Here is a 24,796-nt window from a genome sequence, read left to right on the forward strand (position 1 = left end):
ACCATGTATTTTTAAATAACGGGTTGCTCATCTTCGGATGAATTGATTCGCGTATATATACTTTTACCGTTTGTTTCAAAGTCACAAAGAAAGAAAGCAAAAAGAAAATAAATAAATACAAACAAGCGCACGTGTGGAAGGCATGTTCTTTTCCATTGTTATATAAATATACTTTTTGAAATGTTATTTTCTTAATGCTTACCATAATAATATCGACGATTTGCGTTTATGCCGACTACATTAGCACATGGTGAGGTTTTATTTCTAAAACACCATGCCATGAGCATGGAAACAAAACACTGCCATTATTTTCACTCTGTGTCCACATTAAAATGCACGTCATATAAATTCATATTTTACCCCCCGGGGCGTATATTGTTTCACATCTTATACGTTTCCCCAATGTTTGTCGTATAAAGATCTATTAAGTCCCTTTCCACGGAGCCGTATGGAGGAAACGGCATAGATTTATTACATTCAAATAGTTCAACCGACTTCTTTTACGTGGTCAGGGCATTATTTGTGAGTGTCCTCCAAGAACTTTTCCCAAAGGCCACCCATAAAATGATGCCCTCGTGTCAATCGTGGAGATCCGGCTTCTTCAAGCTCTTGGTTACAACGAGGGCTCTTATCAATTTTTCGATTCCGCTGGGGCTCCGTGGCTGGCAACTCGTCACCGAGACTCAACATTAGAGACGACTAAATTGTCGGACTGTCTTGTCGAGGGAATGTTGAATAGCAATCGGAACGATGGCGGAACGGACTGGTTGGAAAAACAAACGTCTTGCAGCAGCGCTGCGAGCAAGAGACGTGTAGTCGTGCCAGGCTAGAACAGCCACTCGGGAACAGCGGCAGGAATTCATGGACGCTGGGGAAATCTTGCTTTTCATTGCTTTCTTGTTCGAATCAATGCAAACCCGATTAGTGGTGGTAATAGGAGCAGTGGAGTGGCCTGGAACCCTGACGAAACCCCTCGACCACCTGCTATCCTAGGTTTGAGGCCGACCCAGAACCGCCAGCAGCTCATGCCGTGTCCATGCCAACATTTCCCGAAGATACCTCTCCGTTTCTTCTATATCATGCATTTCCTGCAGATTTTATCATCGTCTTGCAAACACTGCCTGTCAGCAAAAGAAAAGGTCAATCAATGTTGTCGCGGACTATCAAAGGTTATTTCATCGCCGTTGTTTTGTTGTTAATCACTGGAAGGTTTGTCACTGGCTTTAGGCTCATCAGTTGCAAATGCAATCCAATATTTGATGAAATGGGACTCAGTTGAAAGAAAAAGGACTTGTTAAATAGAATAGCTATATCGACTGCATTTTTAAATTTAAAAGCCTAGCGTGTGTTTCGGAAAGGAAATAAAAATAAATGTCTAATTAAAGTAAAAACATTTTTAACTTGAAAATAAAACTTTGATCTGAGAACTGCACATTTTTGCATTTTTTTTTTTAGCGTGAGGTAAATGGCAGCTTTGATCATACTTTATGCAATACGCCATCTTCATGTCATATCTCCGTTTTATCATAAATTTGTCAGTATTTTGACGGTACTACACGATGCTTACAAGCATTCACAAGTAACCAGAGACAAATTAAAGTTTATTTGTTCATGTCTAAAACAAAATGTGTTGTAAATTTATGATTGTCATGAAAAAAAATGGATGTAACAGTTGTTTAATAAATAAAAATATCAATGTCTGTAATTCAGAACTTTGGGAATCGAGGCAATATCGGATGGTTTATTGAAAAAAGAGTACTATGGGTTTTTTTTTCACATTTTAACTGTTTTCAGGATAAATCTCTTGACAGTTTACGAAAATATAATGAAGAAAACGCACTAATGGAATATTTCGTAAGAAATGTGTTTTTTTTTAAATGTTAGAATGAATGACAATTCTCGAATTTACAGCCTGGATATTTTAAAAAACATTTTCCGAATATAATATTGTATGATGATACACTAAAAAAAATCTCAGTTCACTATTCGAGAAATTTAATTTTATCTTTCACCATGGCCGTCATATTCCGTGAACACAAATATCGTAAGTTTCATTTGAAATATTTATTTTCCTGAAATTAGGAATTAAAATTTAGTTAATACATAGGTAATATTTACAAGCACGTATAATCTCATTTGACACGATATATATGTCTTTAACGGAATATGGTAGATATATATGTAAATATGTATGGAATACTTGTTTGAGTCTGGAAGAGCTGGAAAAATTATACATGCATATAACATAGGACTGTGGTCCACTTTTGATCAAATAATTTTTGTATGTACATGTCCATTCAGTTTCTAGCACTTCTATAAAAATACAAAATATTTCAAACGATTGTCGTCATTCTTTCATATAACTGAACATAATTTTTTTTCTACATAAAAATACATAAATGTGCAAGTAAAAATATTTAAAAAGATATATAAAATTTGTGTACAAATAAAAATAGAACAGTTGAAAAAAACCATTTTAAGAAACAAATAAATATAAAAATGCAGCACATGTAAGTTAATATAATCAAGCAGATGAATGTACTCGAATCACTCAATAACGACAAAAGTTAATAAATATTCATTTGCTTCTGACAACGGTAACCTTTCGGCAAGGATTGTAAATGCAAACTAATATTATTATTGGCACTCAACTGTCGTTGTCGGGCAAAAAAGCGAAGCGACAAATGTAACAGTAACACAATTAAACCTTGGAATGTGTTATTAGGAAATGAGTATATATACAAGGCATTTCATCAATCATGTCGCTTTTTGTACGATTCATATATCAGCTGTAGACAATGGAAGACTCAAAATATTTTATTTATAAAACGGACATGATTACACCATCCGTTTCCTTTTTAAATCTTGGTTTTTTAAATAACTGCAGCTAATTATTAAACATTTTCCCCAGATGGGTTGGCACAAAAATCGGAACTGTATTATGTACGGACAGGTATAGTTTTATGTCCATATATTCCTCTGGGAGAATATTTACTAAACAATCAACCATATAATTAGTAATGCACGTAAATAAATACAACACTGCACCAGAAAAATTTATAATAAAGCAATTTACCATACTCAGTCAGCATGCATGCATGGTTAATTTCAATCCGTGAATTAAAATGATTACAACCTGGATAACACTGCGGGATACCCGCACATAGATGTATGTACAGCTGTACATTCTGTATCATGGAAGACTGTTACATTATACATTGCATACTTTGTTCACCAGCCATATGCGTGGTAAACAGACACATTATATATGACTTACAATAGACAGGAGATCACCATCTTGTCGCCACCATCATAATTTATCGTAAGTCTATATACCTGGCCACAAATTTCGACATGGTCAGATTAATTTTAATGTAAAAAAAAAAAACCCACAAAGGTCATCTATAACAATAAAACTTTCGATAATAACCTTTCCAGAAAGTGTACAATTCTGTGACTTTCTGTTTCTGTGAGTATTTTTCATACACGTTTTACAGCAATACCAAAAATAAAGAAATGTCACCCATTTGCATGCAACTTTAGATAAATTCGCACAACTGTCCTATTTAACATTTTGGGACATGCCACAAATCGTAAATGTGACTACTGATATCGTATATCATAGCGGCAAACTGATGCATGTCACGATGGGTATATATGGCAATATGTCAAACAGTTAAGATCTGTTCAGAATGCATAAAAATCATAAACCCAAATAATAGGGATGTTTCTAGATTGTGCTTGGAGGCAATGCTGTATTATTTCGATAGCGCTCAATGAAGCCGGATTGGTCATTGTTTGATCTTGATCTGGGGTACCACGAAACCGCTTAGTTTTCGAATCGTCATCGCAAAAAAAAAAAAACAGGAATGGACCATAATCTACACAGCTTTGGTCCGAATTCCTTTAAGCGGGAAAGGTTCCACGCTGTTTGCAAGAATTTATCAGAATTCTCCGAAAACCAGTGTGCGAAAGTATCATTTCTGACAAAATTTTATTTTCGCCCTCATTAGGAGACATATTGCTGAAAGAATGAGTCGAAAAGAAGCTTTCGCTTTCGGAATTATCATGCAACCGCACCGGTTACATTAAGCCTCGATACTGAGATGCTTTTTATAAAATTTAGTACATACCACACACACACAAAGAAAACAAAAAGAAAAAAAAAAAGAAACCAAAAAAAAAATTACAAAGAAGGAACATAGGTGTAATAAAATATGAGACGCTGGATTTATAATGTGGTCTGCCTAGAACAAGACGGAATGACTCGTTCAGAAAATGCCGCTAGTCAGCCCTGATGTTTTATCCAGCGAGGAGCCCGCGGTATACTCAGCATTGGTTGAAGTAAGGACGTTGGAGTACGGCCCGGATAGTGATGCGTTCCCGCCCATGTTCGGCTGAAGCTTCCCCTGATGGCAACCACTCGACCACTTCGGCGTTACGTCGTTCACCTTAACTGAAAACGGGGGAAGGAAAACAGGAAATTATGTATGTGCGGATTGGTTTCATTCTGATTTTTTTTTTTTACCATTTAACGAAAGGATACAAATAGCCTTTGTTTGGCTATATAGTGTGAGGTGTAGTCCAGGGTTTTAGAGCTGCTGTAGACATTTATTCAAGCGTGACCAATGCTGCAGAATTTAATCCAGGAAATCCAATCTCCACTGTTAGTCAATCAGCGTCGATTCTGCCTCCATTTTTAAATCCTATCTTTCAGTTCACGGTTTGAACTTTGCATGACATGTTTTAGCGAGATTATGCTATGTCCGTTGATAAGCTCGAACATCTGATGAAGATCTGTCTTGTCGTATTCACATTTTGAGGTTAAATCTGCATGTTGTTAACCTCAGATAAAAATGCAATAAAATACTTTTATAGAAGAAATTTTTTATATCGTTTGGTAGAACAAACAAATATTATGTTAACTGCTTTGCATTTCAATATTACATTCTTGAATTAGATAAAACTGACATAAAAATACACTTGTGTAAATTTTGCGATTACATTTCTATTGCGCACTTATGATGTATATACTAAAGGGTAAATCGCGTATTTTAGGTAAATTAATCCAAAAGGGCTGAGTCAAAAGGATACATTGTATAGACAGAATCCCAAAACTGAAGTGTGAACAAGATAAAAGTTTTACCGCTGCCGGGTTTGGTTCGGGTAAATATAGCCTGTAGTCAGCGTAATTATTTATACCAAGATAGTGATAACAAAGAACCCCTCAAAAAGCCTTGCCTATACAGCAATCTCAGAATAATGCGAGGCGCATATTTCAACATTTTGAAACGAAAACTGTAGGGAATACACTACATAAGTCCCAATTTCAATATTGAAAGAAAAAAAATCAACCAAAATACCCACCAGTATTGTCTTCGTGCTTCGGCTTTTCTTTGGCATTATTGTTGGCCAGATCCTGCTTGTTGGCTGTATTCTGTTGAGAGTTTTGTTGGTTTTGTTGTGAGTTCTGGTTCTGTTGGTTATTATTCTGTTGGTTTTGCCTGGTTGGTTTCCCCCTTGTTGTTGTTGCTTCATCCTCTCCATTTTCCGGAATTTGGCTCTCCGATTTTGAAACCACACCTGAAAACAAAACAGACAAGCTGTGAACATCATTTAACATATAATATATTTATATAAATACAAGAAGGTAAATCTACCACAATCAAATAAAATATATATGTATTTTATTAAGCATATATCAATTTAAACCAGTTAAAGGCTTTGTTTCTCGCTTTACACAAATGGCCAAATACATAACTGCAACATAAAAATCTCCAGTCTTTTGACTAAATACTATCGAGTTGGCACAAAGCCACGGTCTTCTATTCTTTCATTCATTCATAGGGCCCAGCATTTTGAAACTAGGACTGGCTGTATCGATAGAATATCCCAGACTATATAGTACAGGACTATTTAGTATTTATCTTCACGACTGTTGCGGCTTTCATGGCGGATGATGGTAAGTTGAAAGCCACAGTTACATCCATGGGTAGGCCTTCAGATTTGGTGTAATTTGACCGCCAATATCCAACAGCGTGATCTCCAGTTTGAGGATATACGGGTAGTGAGTCCATTGTGCAACTGACAAATATCAGCTGATAGTAGAATCCGTGTTTTCAAAACTGTACCAAAAGTCACAGTTTCCAGACAGGTATGCATAAACAGTGTTTATCTGAATAATTTGGTGGCATGTAAGAACTATATAACAATACACAGACTTAAATTTCAGGCATTTCTATGTGTACTTATGCTGCTATTAAATGAAACTCCCATCGTGTTTTTCCCTTAAATATAGTTCTTTTTAAAAAAAAAACACATAACAAAACAAAAAAAACAAGAAGTTGACAATCAGGAACTGGTCATAATCTGCGTTGGGGAGAACAGATGAATGAAACAATTATACGTCGCACGTAAGGATTCACTATATACAGTTTGCACGATAAAATGGTACATTTTGCAATGGTACATCTCTATGCAATGGAACACTGCATGTTTTGCAATGGAACATCCCCCCATGCTTTGCAAGTTTTGAATCTGTATTTCAAACGCACTTGTGGAAGGGAATGTTACTAATATTTTTGTGAGTTTTAAATTCCCCTGTGTCAATAATAAACTGACCAGAAGTCAGTAATATTAACAATACAGATATGTCAAAAAGAATGTGACATCACGGATTTTTGTTTTTGGGTTGGGGTAAAACTGGGCAAATTTTGAGATGGGGATGTCAGTGTATAACAGCTGGTTATACCCGCTATTTGTTTCTCACGGGCAATGATCTCTGATGTAGAACGTCAATTTGCGTATAACCGTCTGTGAACACTCATATTTTTTACTTTTTACTCACATTTTAGCGATCTATTGTATAAAGGGCTTATGTCAACCGGTTGACGGATCACAGCGAGGACATCCACGAAAACAGGGGATCGTATAACAACGGACAGGAAATCTATTCAGCAGCCCCCCCCCCCCCCCCCGGTGGGGTCTTTGCACGTCAGTCGAGTGAGGTAGGCCGCTTTCTTGTTTTTTTTACAGGTGAAAACAGTTAGAACGCGTTAGATATCCTAAATATTGTGAGAGCTACAGTGTGAATTAAGTGTTAATAATCAACTCCACAGGCACCCTGTGATAAATGGGAAAGGTACGTATTCCCCTCGGAATCTCTGAACCGTCAGCGTCTTGTTCAGAACTATCTACAATCAGACATGACGCAAACCCTCACATAAAAAGACCTACTTCACCTGTTGTTTTTTTGTTTTTCATGTGTGCACGGCATAAAGTCTATATTTTAAAAAATCTTATTTATGATACACCAGAAATATAAGGGTGTACGGAGTTGACTTCAACAAGTATAATTAGCATTAAACAAAAGCAGCATTCCGTGTCAATACAAAACCATGGTCTATATACTTCCAAAGCAATGGATTTCACAAAACTTATATGAAGACGAAGGAGCTAGGTTTTTTTCATGATGCACATTTGTTTGGTGTTAACCTTATAATAATCCCGACTATCCAAAATAGTCCAAAAATAATACAAAAAATGTTAAAATGTGAACATTTTGGAATTTACTGCGACTCTTCACAGTGGAATGCACACTGACAATTTGATGGCAGAAATCACAAGTCATAAACCGGTTTTCTAAACGTATACAAAATTAGGGCTCAAGTAGAAGGTCGAATCATTCAAGTAAAAACCTTTCACCAGAAATAGACAAATTTACAAAAAATAAGCTACACTGGATATTACTCATTTTTACGATTTCGTCGAATTAAGTTGCTATATATTTCTTTTTGTTTTCTTAACTCGCTGAAATACTCACCAATACATTGTACGAATAGTTGAGATTTTTCAAGACACCAAGAGCGATGTATGAATACTATAATACATGCATCATCTACAACAAAAGGTGACCATATGCTGGCGACATCGGCATGTTTATGCCATCTACTGTTACCTTTCTCTAGCAAATCTTTAGATCTTAGCTTCTTATGTCATTGCACAATGACTTAACTTCTATTAACCACAAGACAGAGTTAATGACATATATTTGTGAACATGTGAATCGACCCTTAGAGATCCATGCGGGTGTGATGCACAGCTATGCGGTGGATGCCCAGATAGGATCTTTTCCTCTTATACACCGCACTTGTCTGTGATCACTAACTGTTATCATCTGCGATATTTCTTTGGAATGATCTACTTTCTACATCAGATAGCCCGCTGTCTTTTTGTCTGGGTCATTCAACCGAATGTTCTTCCTAACAAAGGTATACATTGTGAAGATATTTGTGTGGGGGGTAAAAATGCAGCTTGCGCAATGCAAGCATTGCTGAAGTCAATTCAAATCTCAGCTGACTTTACCGGTTACACAAATTCTCAAAATCCTTGATCTTATCTGATTTTATTTATTGTATACGGCTGGATTTCTCAAAAGCTTCAAAATGCCAAGCCTATTAAACCTATATGTGCAACATTCAAAATATGTATGTAAAAGTAAATAAAAATAAAACCGAAAATCAGATCGATAATTAACCATAATATTAACATACAGTAAATAATATGAACCAAAAAAAAAACTGAAGGTAAAGAAATTGAGCTCTGAGAGCCGATTTGTAAAAGAGATGATCACAGGAGCGTGCTTTAAGATATACACGAATTGGAATGCCTCTGTACAAAGTTAGTAATCCATCAAAACCCGCGTGGTCATTCCACGGTCGGAGACAGGTCAAAGAATCGGACCCTAGAGATCATTGTCCACTTAACTCGCCTCTCGTTCGTCCCTTCCCTACTGTCCGTGCAGGCTATTAAATTCTATTATCAGCCACATTCCTACGCCTTTTCTGACAGCCTCATTTGTGAAGCACCATGGCCACTATAGCCTTCACGCCTGTATCTCCAAGGCAAAAGTATAGCCACCCGCGTCGACAAATATAAAATGCAAGCCGCAATTCATCGGATTCATTGTAAGGATAAATTTATCTATTTTGATGTTATAGACGACCCAATCGTCAATCTCTCCCCACTCCCCCGGTCCCATTTCGCGCTTTCCCGTTATCTTCACATTTAGTACGTAACGAAACGAGATGTCTATTCTAAAAGACAATGAACCATGAACCATCAACGTGCACAAATAGAGAAAAAGGCTGAGCTGCAGATAAGTCACTGATTTGACTACATTTCGACAAAAACCACAAAAATAACGTTATGAAACGAACTTGAACGTATACCTCAATTAAGAACACACACATCGTAGTGAGTAATAATACTGACAGCGTAATAACTAAAACAAGGTTCACATGCATGAGTTGCCGACTAAAAACCGCTCTTGCCAGTTTACCTTAGCCACCTTTTCCCGGGGGGGGGGGGGGGAGGATAACCTGGGTAGATAACATCATATTCTACAGTTACATATATATTTTATACTTTGAATTAAATTCAGAAAAAGATATAGTGCAGCTTGCTCAAAGCTAGCTAATAGAATTTAATAAATATGTGAGATAGGCGAGAATAAAGCGAGAGTCTTATTGGAGGGCTAATGGCATGGTTTTCAACATATTTGGTTACAAACATATTTTACAATTGTAACTATCGTCGTCATTAAATTTTCTACTGTATGGAATAAATTGTATGATAATGTAACAAACCAGCTTTTGCAGTAACATAGTCATCGTATGGTAACAGGATAAGAATGAACGTATACAATGTGGATCAGTATTATGTCAGCCATATCGTGGGTGGTCAGCTGTATATAACGGTAGAAAATGTTCATTTATTTATTTTATTTTATTGGTGTTTTACGCCGTACTTATAGAAGAATATTTCATTTATACGAAGGCGGCTAGCATTTATGGTGATAGAAAACCGGGCAGAGATTGGGAGAAACTCACGACCATCCGCAGGTTGCTGGCAGATCTTCCCACGTACGGCAGGAGAGGAAGCCAGCATGAGTTGGACTTGAACCCAAAGTAAAAAGTAAAACGCATGTTTGTATATATGACAGCCTGCATAATTTCCTATATTTTCAAGCCTGTGCTCTAGGCGAGGTATATTAACACATGCAGTATTTACCGGTTCTGAAAAACACAAGTTAAACAAGAAAGGGTAATTCTGTGGCAATTCTATATAGATGTGACTTCGGGGAATTTAGAGGGGTGGGGTGGGTTCATCTATAGATATACGGCAAATCATATACAACATGACCATAATAATGTTGATGATGTATAAACAATTATGCTAGCATATATGATCATGTCTGATTTGATAAGACGTATTCTAATTCCAACAGTCTCTTCTTTATTGTCCATACATAGATAATATTTCTTTACGCGTGTACTACATAAAGCACCATGTTATGCACTGAAGTCATGAAAAGACGACCGTTGCTTATGTAGATCTATATATAGTCCCGTGTCTGGCCTATTCAAAGTTAAACACTGTAAAATTGGCTTCTAGCATAAATACCCTATACAGCGATCTCAGTGAAATCTTGTGCAACAATATATCTAAACGACATTTGGTAATTGTCAATAAATCTTCTTTGCCCGAGAGTAAACAAAAATTCCAAGGTGAATCATGCTCCGAGTTTACATGGAGCGATTTGCGGGTCATAGGTCTGTGTTCTGTTTAGTGGAGCCATGTTTGATATATGGTACCGTTTTCTTTTGACAGAGTTTACCTTTGACAGATATGTTGTGAAGCCGTTGTTTGTAATTTATTGCCCAACCCTACCTTGTTTGGCTTATTTGTTTGGCTTATATATGACATTATTTCGTTTATCACAACAGTGTTTTGTTTGTGTATCCCGCCTTGTTATATATAGTCTAAGATTTCTACTGTACATCTGACATGAATTTCATGCCCCTTGAATTTCATTCAAGAAAGCTTGTCTTCATTATTTTTACTTATTCTGCGTGTCTAAGCCAGTGCTACCAGGGTGGTGGGTGGGATGGGGTGTGTAATTAGCAACTATTAAATCATTTACAAAAAACACCGTGTTAAATTGACGACAGTCCAGATTTCACCAGATACGTGTGATCATTTGCCAACTACCATCCTGTCGTCGCCGCTCTAATTTTACTAGCTATTCTGTGGTCTTTTTTATTGAGTTAATTCTTACTTCCAAATTGTACTTATTTAAAAGACTCTTATTTCGCAAAGAATCTAACAAGATTATTCTGAAAGGCGTGACTCTTTCTACAAAACCGTCACGAAAATTCCCAGCAGCTACTTTATTGCAAGCCTTTTTCCTCCCGTGCATGTCAAATAGCTATCATGCCTCAAATACCTGTGTGTAATATTTCACGTGGGTAGTGAAATGTGGTAAATGCGCACGCAATGTTTTCTTGTCCAATGGTAGCATTTCTGACAAGTGTTACAATAATACCCGTAAATAGATAAGATCCGTAAGCACCGGGGCGATTTAGTTATGCATCAGCTTATAAATTTACCAATTTATAAGCTAGCCACGCGCAGAACACTTTCCTTAACACCCCCGAAATATGCAAATATATAATATGTTGAACAATACGACAGAGATTTAAGCATGCAAAGTGAGTGAGTGCTTGAGATTTAATGTACTAAACAATTTTTCAGGCAAATGACGAAGAAGGAGTCCTTGGAGTGCATATAACGCGCCCCCTTGTTGCACAACGGATTTCCACCGCTCTGTTATCTAGTTCTGCTTCACTAACATGCCTTACCGAAGGCAAGTAAGCCGCTCCACCCGAGCCATTATACTGATACGGGTTAACCAGTCGTTGCACTATCCCCTTAATGCTGAACTCCAAGCAAGGAAGCTATAACTTCCTCTTTTAAAGTCTTAGGTGTGATCCGACCCAGGTTTGACCCTGGAACTACCGCCCCCAAAGTAGAGCAAGCAAGCAGAGTATGCAGCATTAGCGTGTACAGTGTCAGTTTTGTTGCTGCGTATGTGATATCCAGTGATATATCTAACATGTGTATTTTTGATCAACCATCCATTATCCGAAAGAAAATAATTCCTTACGAATGGTGGTTTATGTAAGCTGGTATTTTTCAGTTATACGATGGAAGCTCAGTTTTATGGGTGAAGGAAACCGTAGTGCCCGGAGTAGACCATGGCTGTGGTGAGTTGCTCACGAACTTTCCCCACATATGGCATTCAGATATGCACAGCATGCATATTCGCTCTTCATCGAATGTTAGAAAATGCAAAGGCCCAAGAGAGCATCAGCAATTTATTAGATGTCACTGGTCTAGAAATGGTCTACGTCACTGGTCTACTGAGTTATGTCGTAGATACCAGTCACACATCATGAACACTCCTGATTCAATGTTGAGGCCATGAAGTAAGTCGCCAGTGACCATCCCTAAGCTTGCAGAGCATGTGTAGAATGACATTCTATATGCTGTTGTTTTATACAACTACAAAAAAGCATGGGTAAATTTGGTGGTTGACGTACACCATGGTCAAAGGGAGAAAACTCTCGGATACGGTGTACTAAAAGTGTACTAAAAGCGCATACAATTTGAATTGCAAGAAAGTATGAATTTGTTTTAAATGACATTTGAACGTGAAATGCCATCACAGGTATGACTCTTTGTGAGGGATAACTTACCTGTACACGAGCTTCCGTCAAATCAATCTTCATAGCTATTTCTTCTCGTGTATAAATATCTGGATAGTGTGTCTCAGCAAATGCCTTTTCCAGTTCTTTCAGCTGCGCGCTTGTGAAAGTAGTTCGTATCCGCCTTTGTTTTCGCTTCTCTGGATTCATGGAAGCATCGTGGTTGTGTTGATACATTTTGTAGGATAAACCTGTAACAAACCATACACGAGATTTTTCAGAAGTTGCATTACATGTTGCTTTTCAGAAGTTTTCTTCTGAAGTATATTACGCAGTGCACGATCAGTAGGTCGTAAGCCACCGCTTTTCGCCAGGTACCTCACAGAGTTGCAATCGAGCGGAAGACAGCAAGATTCGAACCTACGACCTCATTGGTAATGGGCCAAACGGCTGCCACGAAAACAATGTTTGGACGAAAGAGCCATCGGGGGCCCGACAGGATGTATGATATTTGCAATCTGGCCATTCCCATATACACTCTATTGTGAGGATCCGGCAGCTGAGGCAACATCGGACCCTAGGGGGATAATCCAATGACCCCGTTTACTTTTTTATCATAATTTTGTATTACCATGGTGCAAAAAGAACGATAAGTACATAGTAAAGACACGATAAGAACTGTATTCCGATTTAAGACCGAGGAAACTTAAGCAGTAAGGATTTAATCGAAAGTTGTTTAATCTGTTTGTTTAAACAGCAATAACAACATTACGTAACAGGGGCTTCATTAAAAAATATGACTTTATTACTAGCTTGTGCTACTGTTTTTTCTTGATACACCAGGTTCTTAAACATGAATACCAAAAAAAAAAAGGGAGGCGTTAAACGAAGTGAAACGATCACGGTGGCCAGTGATATGCGTTTTCCGAATTATATACGTATAGACTGAAAAAATCACAACTGTCAAATCCGAATGCTATTTCGGATCACGCTGGAAAATAATGCACGCATGCGCCATCGGTGTAAAGTCCATTGTACATCGCGACGCATGTAATCCATATGTGTGACTAGTGACTCGTGACGTATGACCACAGCTCAAACCGCTTTTCTTTAAATATCTGTTTCAGTCGATTTCTCGTGACTGGCTAAAAATCGTGTACTTTACAGCTGTTTTATATAAAATTATAAATATGTGATATGCATGAGGGAGAAGTGAGGAGCAATTGAAGAAACTGTAACTTTGATAATTTCCCAAGAGTGGGAAAAAGAAGAAACTGAGGCAGCCGTTAAGACAACGGTCAGCGATAGAGTTTCCTATGCGGATGGCTAGAGACGAAGATGAAATATAGAGAATGGCTGTGTCATGACAGAACCGGCCGTATTTTTGTTGTGATGGAGATAGGTTTTCTTGTCAGATGTCAATGTTGAGATGGTCCAGACCCCGGCATAGCGGCCAGAGAGAGTTATAGCCTCGCTAGAACCGTCCGCCAAAATAACGACTAAAGGAGATTTGTTACCCTTTCCAGTGGGCCACGTGGGAAATCAAAGGCAGCAAGCTCACTGGCAATTAATGGCGCGTTATGTTGGGCATAATTACCTCCGTCCAAATTTAATAATACTACCAAGGGTATCAGTTATTTCATCTGCAACAGACTGCGCCGCTAGCCAAACCAGTTGTGACAGAAATGAAAACTTTTCGCCTCTCTTATCGGGAGGAGGTCCATACTAATTGCGTTTCGTTCTCAAGGGTACAATACCAAGCTTACCTGACGTCCACTTCAACTATTTTCCAGTCACTTCCGTTTCGTTTAAAGTTACATCTCCCCTATTTCTTATCAACACTCTTGCCAGAAAATCAGAAAAATCTAGCTGATTAAATAACTCTGAATTATTCACAATAGCTGACCCACAAAAACGTTTTCCATACAACTTCAGCTGTTTTATATTTTTTTTTTTAATTTTTTTTCAGGGCTGCTTTTTTCCGCCTTCAGTAAATGGACATGAATGATGACTCGCCTGTTGACGACGTGGCGATATGACTTCATTCCCTTTATCTATCACTTTTATTTAAAATAATATAATTTTCTAACATGAACATGAACATCTGTTGAATGTGGTGACAAGATTTCCTGTTTCACCCAAGAGATAATAATTTTCCAGGCAAAAACAATAAAATTAATGTCAGATTTCGAGCACAAACTAAATTGAATATATAGCAATTAATGTATATAAGATAAAAATGATCCATATACTCAAGCAATGCGGGACGTAAAAAGTTTTCTTGCAAACAAAATCAGCATGTTCAAAGTATTGAACGGTATGTCTATTGGGAATTGGGCTGAAATTATTGACCCGAAACTTCCATTTTGGATGACGGAGGGTTTTTATACGAATGTCTGTTTCCACACCTAGATTTAAGTTCTTATCCTGCAAAATATTTTTTGAGTATTTCTAGACCAGTGACGTGTATAATAATTTGCAGTTAAAGTCGCCACAGTTCTCTTACCTATACATTTCTGCTTAAGACAAGGTGTTTATAGATGTCATATTGACGTGTGACGGTCCCCTGAATTAGGGGACGTATAACTTGCCATTTTTGAGAAATTACAGCTAGAATAAAACCCTAAACGAGGTAAAACGACGAATAAAAGGCCGAATTTAACAGTTACCTGTGACCATTCATCAACTGTCAAGTTGTCGTCGCTGCTTGCTACAGACTAATGTTAACAGCGTTCCTAGATAGCTTCGTGACATGCTGCTGATTTGGTAAGGCCATATATGGCGTCATGACAGAAATTATTTCTATGTACCAGCATGGATGTACATCGTGTGTACTCTTATCTGAAGCTCTTTTTTTTCCTCAATACAGTGAAAAAGCTTCTGTAAAAAATTGTTCATTTTCCTTTCGGAGATTATTTTTAAGGAAATCTTTAATTTTATTGAAAATGAGACGAACCGTCTTTTATTCAGTTGGCAACGAATTTAGAAGGCGCAGGAAGGATTTACTACCTCTATATGGATGTATATATGGAGAATATTGTCTGGATTGTCCTGACAGGATGGACTGGACCACGAGAGAACAGAGGGTTAATACATTCATCCGACAGTCCAATGCGAATTATGGCCAGCAATATTGAATAGGTTTAATAAATCGAGGAAAAAATGGATTGTTGTCTTTTCAGGTGGACAAAGTATCTGGGGGTGAGCTGATGTGATCAGCGCTATGATAGAGAAGGTGCCCGAGGGCTCATCAGTACTGAGGCGCAGCCAGCAAAGAAATTAATTAACGTTCCGAGAAAAGGTGTCTTTTTTGGCGATTGTGGAAGAAATTGAGTGAGAGTATATCGCCATGTTATGCCGGGCACACCCGAAGAAATGGCAGTCCGCTTTTACAGTCTCAACTCGTTTGCTTAGTAGAAGGGCCTTCGGACTAGGAGAGGGGAAAATTAAATGCGGAAACTTTTATTCTCGCAAGAAAATTAAGATTGATCGAAGACGGCTTTTCGTCGTTTATCAAAACGGTAATCTAATAAGGGTTTTGATACAAAGTCAACCAAGTCGCCGCTCAATTCATCATCGGGCCGACTGGTTATTGTTAACAGATAAAGGCGGGACTAATTTCGAAATGATTGCTTTAAGGATCGCTGTCGTAATACGCCACGATAACATAGACGATTTGCTGGGGCTCGTATTGACCCCGGATTAGAGGCAGCCCATTGGTCACTCAGAACCACTTCGTGTCGACTGCTCGAGGTGTAATGAACATCTCAAGGGGGATTCCCCGCTAGCCCAGTTTCCAGCCCCCCCCCCCCCCCTATACCCTCTCCCCACCCACTGATCTCCGTGTATCTCCGGGTGTAATTGTTGCAGCCACGGGCCCATGCCACCATCACCTGGCAATCCAACTCTCGTGTTAACTTATCGCCTACAGACAATTCTGCCCATCAACACTCGACTTCTTGGCGATGCTTTTTTCCCTTTCTCTCTTACTACATGTAAACTAATTTAACTCTAGACGAAGACAGCGATATTTTTTTTCTTTTTCGCCCTTTTAATCAGGATACACCCTGAGTGCTTGTGTTGGAACACTGAACAGATATCTTTCAAGGTGTAGAATTACAATGGTTTAAAGTCCAGGAACTGTCTCCACCAGGTCTGCCGCCATTTAGGCGCCATTTTATATTTCTGTAGATACCTTTTGGAATACGGCTTAGACCAGAGACGAAAAAGTATCTCATTGCCTTTAGTTCAGAGATGCAAGTCTCGGAGTAATATTTGTTCATAAAAGCAAAACTATTTGTTAAAAGAAAAATAAACGTCAACGAAAATGAGGCTAGTAAAGCATACCGAATCTTTTCTTTGGATTTTGTAAACAATTATTTAGACACCGGCACCTTCATAGAATTTCGAGAGGATAATTTTCTCAACACACAAACTCGCTGAAAAAATCTAATAGAAAAGCAAAGGATTCTTTTCTTTAGTGAACATTTATTTATAAAGTGCTAGATTTATGAAAAATATTCACTTATCCGCCAATACTCATCATATGAAAAAATTAATATTAAAAAAAATTTAGAGTAAAAGCCGAGTAGCGACGACAGTGCGATACATCCACTTACTGCGCTTCACAGCATTTATCATATATATCTATATTTTTGGCCTTTGTCAAGCTTTAGAGAGGTAAGGTGCGCCACCAAATATAGCAAAATGTCAAATAAAACAAAACACAGTCCCAATTTCGCGAACGTGTCACATGTTTTGGTAAACACAGTAAAAAATATGATTAACGTGCTGTAATACATTAACTTCTGGCCATTCATGTTATTTGTCTCTCATTAGCTCAGTCACCAGAAGCGTAAATTCTCGCCACAGCCGATCGGCCTTAGACCCATGAGGTCGCACGCTCGAATCCAGCTCTTGTAAATCGACAGCGGTTATAAAGTAGGTTTGTTAACTACTTGGTGTGTTGCATGATGCCAGGTTTTCTCAATCCATATACCTGAGTAGGTGAAAAATTCTACATGAATCTTTCATTAAACATCAATTTAAAAATGTATACAAACTCATATTGTTAGGGTATGTACAGACTTGATTGATTAGTGTTTTACGCCGTACTAAAGAATATTTCACTTTTACGACGGCGGCCAGTATTATGGTGGATGGAAACCGGACAGAGCCAAGTGGGAAACCCATGACCATCCGCATATTGCTGCAAGCTTGAAATAGGCTTGAACTCATGACTTAAAAAAGATGATATGAGTTAAATGTTAAACCCAAACGTGCATTGATCTTGCAGTATATGTTGTTATAATGTGTATACCTTTTGACGTCAGATGGGCATGGACGGAGGCTGGACTGGGGAAACCTGCAATATACAAATAGAGTCAAATGCAGAGAGCAATGGAGTGTATTTTCCCTCATTTATATGAAGAAGTCATAAGTATTTATTTATACATTTATTTCTTCGACTTAAAAACCATTTTCAAGAATTTTTCACCTCCTGCTATCGCCAACTCCCTTCACCAGACTCAAGGCGCCATATGTAATAACGTAAAGGGACAGAAAAAAACCCCACGTGAAATCCACTGAATGCTGTAAGACGCATAAGTTCCATATCAAAGAAAGTAATTAGTATCAGAAAAAAAATTAGTCCGTCTATTGCGGTAATGGTTGATTATGAATTCCCACGCATGGCAAACCGTTAATACAGGGAGCCTTATGATACGACCATTAACAAAATTTGTCTTCAGGCCGCTGTTTATAATATAGAGACACCTGGCTCTAAAGATGCCCACACCCAACACATCAGGAAAAGCACTGTTTGTATTCAGCGTGTGGAATATATTCATGCATTATCCATGGAAGTTTACGCCGTTTGACGGTCGATTTCAGAGTATATATACAATACCAGTTACGCTGTTTTGGGGGAACGTCAATGTATTTATATACAAATATATTTTCATACAATACCAGTTAAATTCTCCTTGGGAACGCCAATAGGTATATACATGTACAATGCCAGTTTGACTCTTCTTGGGAATGCCAATACGTGTGGGCAAGACACACAATTTTGTCTCATGCTTCCATGTTTCTGCTCTACTCATTCCAAAAAAGCACGAAACCTCATTTTATTTTATTTTTCTTTCATTATCACTGTTACCTTTGAATTTTTATTTGCTTATTACCAATATCTTACTTCAAGTTCAATGATAATGCTTCCTAGATATCAAGACTATTTTAACTTTTACAACTAGCTTAGTTAGGGGTTTGGTATGCTCACAGATTATGCAGTCTTTACTATTAGAAGACAATGAAATTCGACGCATCGTACGTACAAATCTAAGAACAGTTGGCCCTCGAGAAAGGACATATTTAAGATGGGCAGGACATATGGCGAAACTAAAAGTATCAAGTCGTTTTAAGTTTTTATGGATACGTCCTTGTTTTAACAACACACCATTTTCTTCTCGTGTTTTCATGGACTGTTTAATTTAATTAGCTTGAGAATTATAAATGATAAAAGACATCCTAATATTTATATTGCTAAATTTAACATGGAATGGACAAGTGTTCAAATGGTTGTAACCTTATGCTATCAATTTCATGGCGACACAAAAGGTCTATAACGATCATGTCTGGAAATCACACCCGCTAACTGAGCGGGGGTTAGGGCTTCACGGTAGGGATCGGTAGGCGAGGGACAGGGAACTACCATCTGTACCCTCAAGTCGCCGGCCCGGGGGACGGGCGATTAGCTGATATAATCTGGTTAATTTGTACAATCGGTTCGACGTGGCGATGATTAAAAATCCAAACCGCACAGGGATACCTAAAACTGATCAGGGTCTCTTCAAGTGCCACGCCCCCTTTCATATTTTTATTCATCGTCGGCGTAGTGTTACTTGACGCTGTATAAATGTTAATGCTCGTACATATGGGAAGCCTCGCCCACCGACACGTTCAAGCCAGTCAGCGGCTGTACGAAGCCTCATTGTGTTCACCGCGAAGAGATCGTCTACCGTTTGATGAACCCATTCACAGATTGCCACAGGCACGCGACCAACCATTGTCAAGCTTTGTCCGCTCCGGTTAATCACTTCAAAATGATCCATTTCAAACTTCCTAATTGTCGTTTTTCTCCTCGATCACGTGGCGCGCTCGCCTTTCTACAGCCGGGCATTTTCGCACATGGCGCGCTTTGAGTGCCGTCGATAAATTTCGGAAGTTTTGATTAAAACTGGTTCTCCCCAATGTGAGAGCGGAAACCTCTGGTGGTTTCAGTTGTTGCTGGATGCAATCTAGTAATTGATTTCGTCAAATCTCCATGGTGCATTAACGGAATTAGCTTGTCTTTTGCTTGGGCCAATGTTATCTGGATAGCACTTGAACACTGATAGCGTACAAACCCTAATGAGACTTAAATGTCTCTTATTCACCCAGCGTTTGCCCGACCCAGCCCGCTTTGACAATCTGGTCTCTCTGGGTTAAGCCAAACGTTTACAAATCGGTATTCCGGCCGCAGTCTTTTCCTGCCAGCCACTCGAACACAAATTGAGAACTTCCTCCAGTCTATGTCAAAATAACACGCGGAAACCATTCATTAAGATCAAAACATATAATACCGATATCTCAGTCCTATAATCTGACAACCCGTTAATTAACATATCACGGTTGCTCTGTGTTACGACGTAATTTAGCCAGAGTTGATGCTATTCCAGAACTTGACGGAGAGTAATTCATATAATATGAATTTTACTCTCGTTACAATGAATACGAGGTTTATTTAAACATATCAGCCGCGAATTATAACTTACAATACATTTTAAAAAAAGAAATGCGAAGCGGTTAACTGGTTTTCCATACGAAAACACGACAGTGGACAATATGTTTATTATTTCGTTACCAAATGAAGATAATTGTATACACAACACTCAAGAATAAGAAAAACTCAAGTGATTAACTCATTCATTGCAATATACAGCATTGTGACACCACCCAGTATTGTGACACCACTATGAAATTATCATAGCCATTTTTATTAACAACCAGTTTTGTAAGCACAAATGTGACTACGATTGCCCTGTATATACAAATGATTTCTAACAGGAAGTATAGAGAGATTATATCTTGTATGGGTTTGTGGTTGAATGATTTTTTTTTTCTAAATTGGTCTTCCGAATATTGATCGGGATGGGATGTCCATTATGGTTGGCGATTAATGTATCTGCGAATGTCAGATGTGACGCCTAGATGTACATATTCGTGTATACGGTAGTGGACATCCCCGGACCCTAGGGTTTCCGTCCACTATAATCCAGGCCGCCTTCGTACAGCCCAAGTATTTACAGCGTATTAATTCCTATCAAATAAATAAATATACGTTAATTTTCATTCACATATAAAAGAATCCTTCCATTCCCAGGTTGACGTCTTAGGTTTTATAATGGAAGTGGTTAATTAATAAATTAATTATATATTTGTGTGACGGTGATTTCTCTTTGCTGAGAAACCCACAAAGCCGAACCAGCGAAAGTTGGGTTCATCATTGTAACTTTAGTCGTTATGTTGTGCGACGAGAGGGATGTTTTTAAATTTGAAGATCGTAAAGACCTGTAAAGTGGAATATTACGGTAACAGAACTTCCAAATAATAAGTACTTGCTAAGCTTATTTGTATACTTAAACCTGTTACTGAAATACCGATCGCTGGTATAGTCACACCGCTGGTAGAAATTTTTGTTCGCCTAATTACAAGAATAAGCAATGTAAATTTATCTATGCGATTGTATAGACTGGAGTGAACATCATCGCCTTTAGAGAGCTACAGGTACAAATCAACCGCCACACAAGCGAGAGTTGGATCCGAGCCCACGACCGTATTGAACGGCTGAAGTGAAAATAATGCTTATTCAAATGGCTCTTCCCAGTCAAATTTAGCTCAACAGTCATATATGCACAGCAACGTAAATATAGACAATCACAATGTCCAATTCAAGCGGCTTAATCTGACTTTGCTAATTTGTACATTTTATGATCCAGATAAACCTATCTGTTTTCATGTTAACCCATGATGGACTGCATTAGTTTTGTTTTATCTCTCATGATATCAAAGCGCCGATTGTAACTGTGGCACAAAATACTGCCACGTTGACACCTACATAAAATACTGTCAATTCCCAGTTAGAACTGATGGATGTCATTTCTGTTATATATAATGTCTTCGAACTCGTGGTCTGAAATTCGTCAAGTATGCCGTGTGACTGAGTTGTCCTTCAATAGCCCAAACAGTATATACACACACATTGTAGTCAATTTAAGCTCCAGTCCAATATTAGCAAAGATTCACTTTTGCGACAATAACAAACTTATATATTTAAACAGTTTTCACACCAGGCAGTCTACTGATAATTTTAGAGGCCATGATGGAAAAATTATGTTAAAGGCATTCTGGTTTGTTTGGATCAGGAATCAACTGCGCGTGGGACTGTACATGGCACAGGCTGCATGTCGTGGGTTACTTTCCCCGCTTTCCATGGTGCTTAGATATATAGTTTCATTACTTGACTGGAAAATTATTTTAGTTTTACATTTGGCATAACGATACTGATAATCAATCATACAGAAAGACTAAGATAAAATGATTAAACCCAAAGCTTTACTGAAATGGTAATGTTAAGTTACTACATAACTAGTATCATAAATATATAGCCGTATATAACCTTGTACTCATATAAGATAAGGAAAATTAAATGCTGATTTAACATAATTAAATGATGGCGATTAAACGTATCCCATACTGTGTGGTAGACCATACAGAATTCAGTTGCTAAGTAAGAACTGGTAACAGGACTCATATACACATGTACGGAGTCAATGAAGAACGTCATATTTTTTCATTGTATATGTATAACAGAGTCAGGGAATTATTTTTGTTTCCTTAGGTGAAAATTGGCACTGTACCATTCGGTGCACAGCTCTTAACACCACACATGGCTGGAATAGAAATATGGGAACTGTACCATTCGGTGCACACCTCTTCACACCATGCACGGCTGGAGTAGAAATATAGAATACACAATATGCCTTAGTAAATTGCTGAATCATAATGTTTTCAAACGCTTAGACAGTTGGAATATAACCTATTTATTTATTTATCTATATCAGGCAGGAGCTATATAGTTTTGGCGATTTTTAATGAATTTCCAATTTCTTGCTCACTTTTTCGAAGGAATTTTCGGATACAAATGGATACCCTCTTGGTATATACAGTCCCTCAAATGACAAATTGACATCAATCCTAATAAGAAATTACGCTGATTGAACGGATATTAATAAGTTGTTTCAATTCAATGGATTCTAAAATTATGTGTCCATCTTAAAAACAGATTAAATACATTTATTGCGCGGACATAATTACAACGCGACAGATTTGTGAGGGCGTGTATAATTTCAAATATTTTTTCCAAGACATTCGCGTAAAAACATCCGGTTATAAAAATCTAAGCCTATTTCCACTAAGTTGAAATTGGAGTAGGTAAAATGGAAAAGACAATTACACTTTACGGTGAAGAAATATATATGCATACATATATAGACATAATGTCAGGCTGACATTTTATGTATCCTAAGGTCATTTCATTCCCATATCAATTATTAATTACTGTATACAAGGATGATAAATGTAGAGATAGCGACAGGCCCACTTCGTTTGAATATTCGTGTACAAGTACAATTTTATTTGCCTTCAATTATCCGCATGTTACGAAGAAATGTGTTAAAAAAATTATTAAGTTCTAAATAACGAATATCATATTAAAATGGATAAATATAATAGATGAGGTATGAAATTATTATTTGGATAGAGAAAGTCCGAATCAGTTTGGGAAGTTTTGGTTTCGAACCGTTAGCATGTTTATAGTCCTCAGGCGTCAATAAAAAAGGGAAACTGTGGAAATGAAGTGATGGTGTTGATTAGGAGTTAAGTAATTCACGGGAAATCAACAAACAGATCAAGTAGTGATAATGAGGTAATGTTCACTGTGGGAACTCAGAGAGCAATTCACTTAGCCCGTCCACAAACTCACGGCAACGATAAGGCAATGGGGAAAAAATAATACAAGGCTAGGAAAGTTTATCAAATTTTGGGCAGAATGATCAAATTTCGACCTTCCTAATTCGGGAGTAATTCAAGTGAGCCAAAAGAACAAACTGAGTTAAAGGTAACCTCAGTAACTCGGGTCAGACCTCAACCGAGGACCGGCGGAACGCTATCAAGATTGATATTTGGGCTTTGTTAAACTAAATTAGTTAGGACTGACATTTATTGTGTAGACCCTTGCTACGACAAACAGGAGGAGGAAATCAAAAGAAATGTAATAAAGAATAGATCAAAATTTCTCACATTCGCCCCGACGTCTTGGAATGGCTTTTCGGGACTTAGTTTACGCAAGAAATCGGTTTTGCGGCCCCTTCGGCCGGGCTCCGTCGGCCAAATTGAGTCAAGTTTGCCACGACTGCGGCACGGGGTGACGACTAATCACCCGCTGATTGGATTTTGACGAAGTTTCAGTGTTTTTATCAAATTTTTCCACTGTAAATAAATAGAACTTTTCAGCCCGGGTGAAAATTATGCAAAATTTGTAGTTATACATTTCGTAATCGAGTTTGGTCCTAATCAGTCGCCGTTAAGTAGGAGTCATTAACCATGTTACGCCGACCTAAAACAATTTTCTCCGACTAAATCTTATTTCGCTCGGCGGGCTTCACTCAATATAAACTATAAAATCCGTTTTACTTACCAGACGGGAATACGGGCGGTTGCGGATGTTCACGGGGCCGGGGAATCATGCTGCAGCTGCCTGTGGTGATGGCAGGGTTGGTCGGGAAGCTCCTCACCGTGTTGTACCGGTACCCCTGCCCCATCTGACCGAAGGGTGTGGTGTCGCCGTAAGAACAAGGTATACTACAATTTTGCAGCGAAGTCGTGTCCATGCCAGGCAAGGAACAGTTTGTGGCGTCAAACGTTTGGTTCAGGTATGGATAGTCCATGTTTTCTGGGAGTCTACCAGGGTTGCTCGGCCAACTTGTGTCCAGCGTGCGTGTGTGTGTCTTTCCTGTCCGGTGGATGGCTGGGACAACGACCCCCGTGCGGTTTTTACCACGAGAGAGGCAGGGATGGAGATTTTTACCTTCAGTGCTAGGAGAGCTGCAGTCTCACACGCCCCCAGCCTCCATTCAAGCAGAACCCTA

General features: G+C 38.2%; 1 protein-coding gene across 1 annotated transcript; it reads right to left on the reverse strand.

Moving 5' to 3' along the window:
• Window positions 1–4,316: 4,316 nt before the first annotated feature.
• Window positions 4,317–24,595, reverse strand: LOC135474010 (paired mesoderm homeobox protein 2B-like). Its single transcript, XM_064753991.1, has 5 exons — window positions 24,346–24,595; window positions 17,869–17,913; window positions 12,600–12,799; window positions 5,368–5,583; window positions 4,317–4,456 (listed from the first exon to the last, which is right to left on the reverse strand). The coding sequence occupies exons 1-5, from the start codon at window positions 24,593–24,595 to the stop codon at window positions 4,448–4,450; spliced, it is 720 nt and encodes a 239-aa protein (XP_064610061.1). The 3' UTR covers window positions 4,317–4,447.
• Window positions 24,596–24,796: the final 201 nt, after the last annotated feature.

Source organism: Liolophura sinensis, chromosome 8 (genome assembly GCF_032854445.1).
Source record: "Liolophura sinensis isolate JHLJ2023 chromosome 8, CUHK_Ljap_v2, whole genome shotgun sequence".
Taxonomy (NCBI): domain Eukaryota; kingdom Metazoa; phylum Mollusca; class Polyplacophora; order Chitonida; family Chitonidae; genus Liolophura; species Liolophura sinensis.

What these genes read in the sequence shown, in the direction of transcription:
- LOC135474010 (XM_064753991.1), bottom strand. Translation starts at nt 24,595, where the DNA reads ATGGACTATCCATACCTGAACCAAACGTTTGACGCCACAAACTGTTCC. An exon ending in ACCGCCCGTATTCCCGTCTG is followed by an intron (nt 17,914 to 24,345) that starts GTAAGTAAAACG and finishes TGTATATTGCAG; the next exon opens with GTTTCCCCAGTCCAGCCTCC. An exon ending in TGCCCATCTGACGTCAAAAG is followed by an intron (nt 12,800 to 17,868) that starts GTATACACATTA and finishes GGTTTGTTACAG; the next exon opens with GTTTATCCTACAAAATGTAT.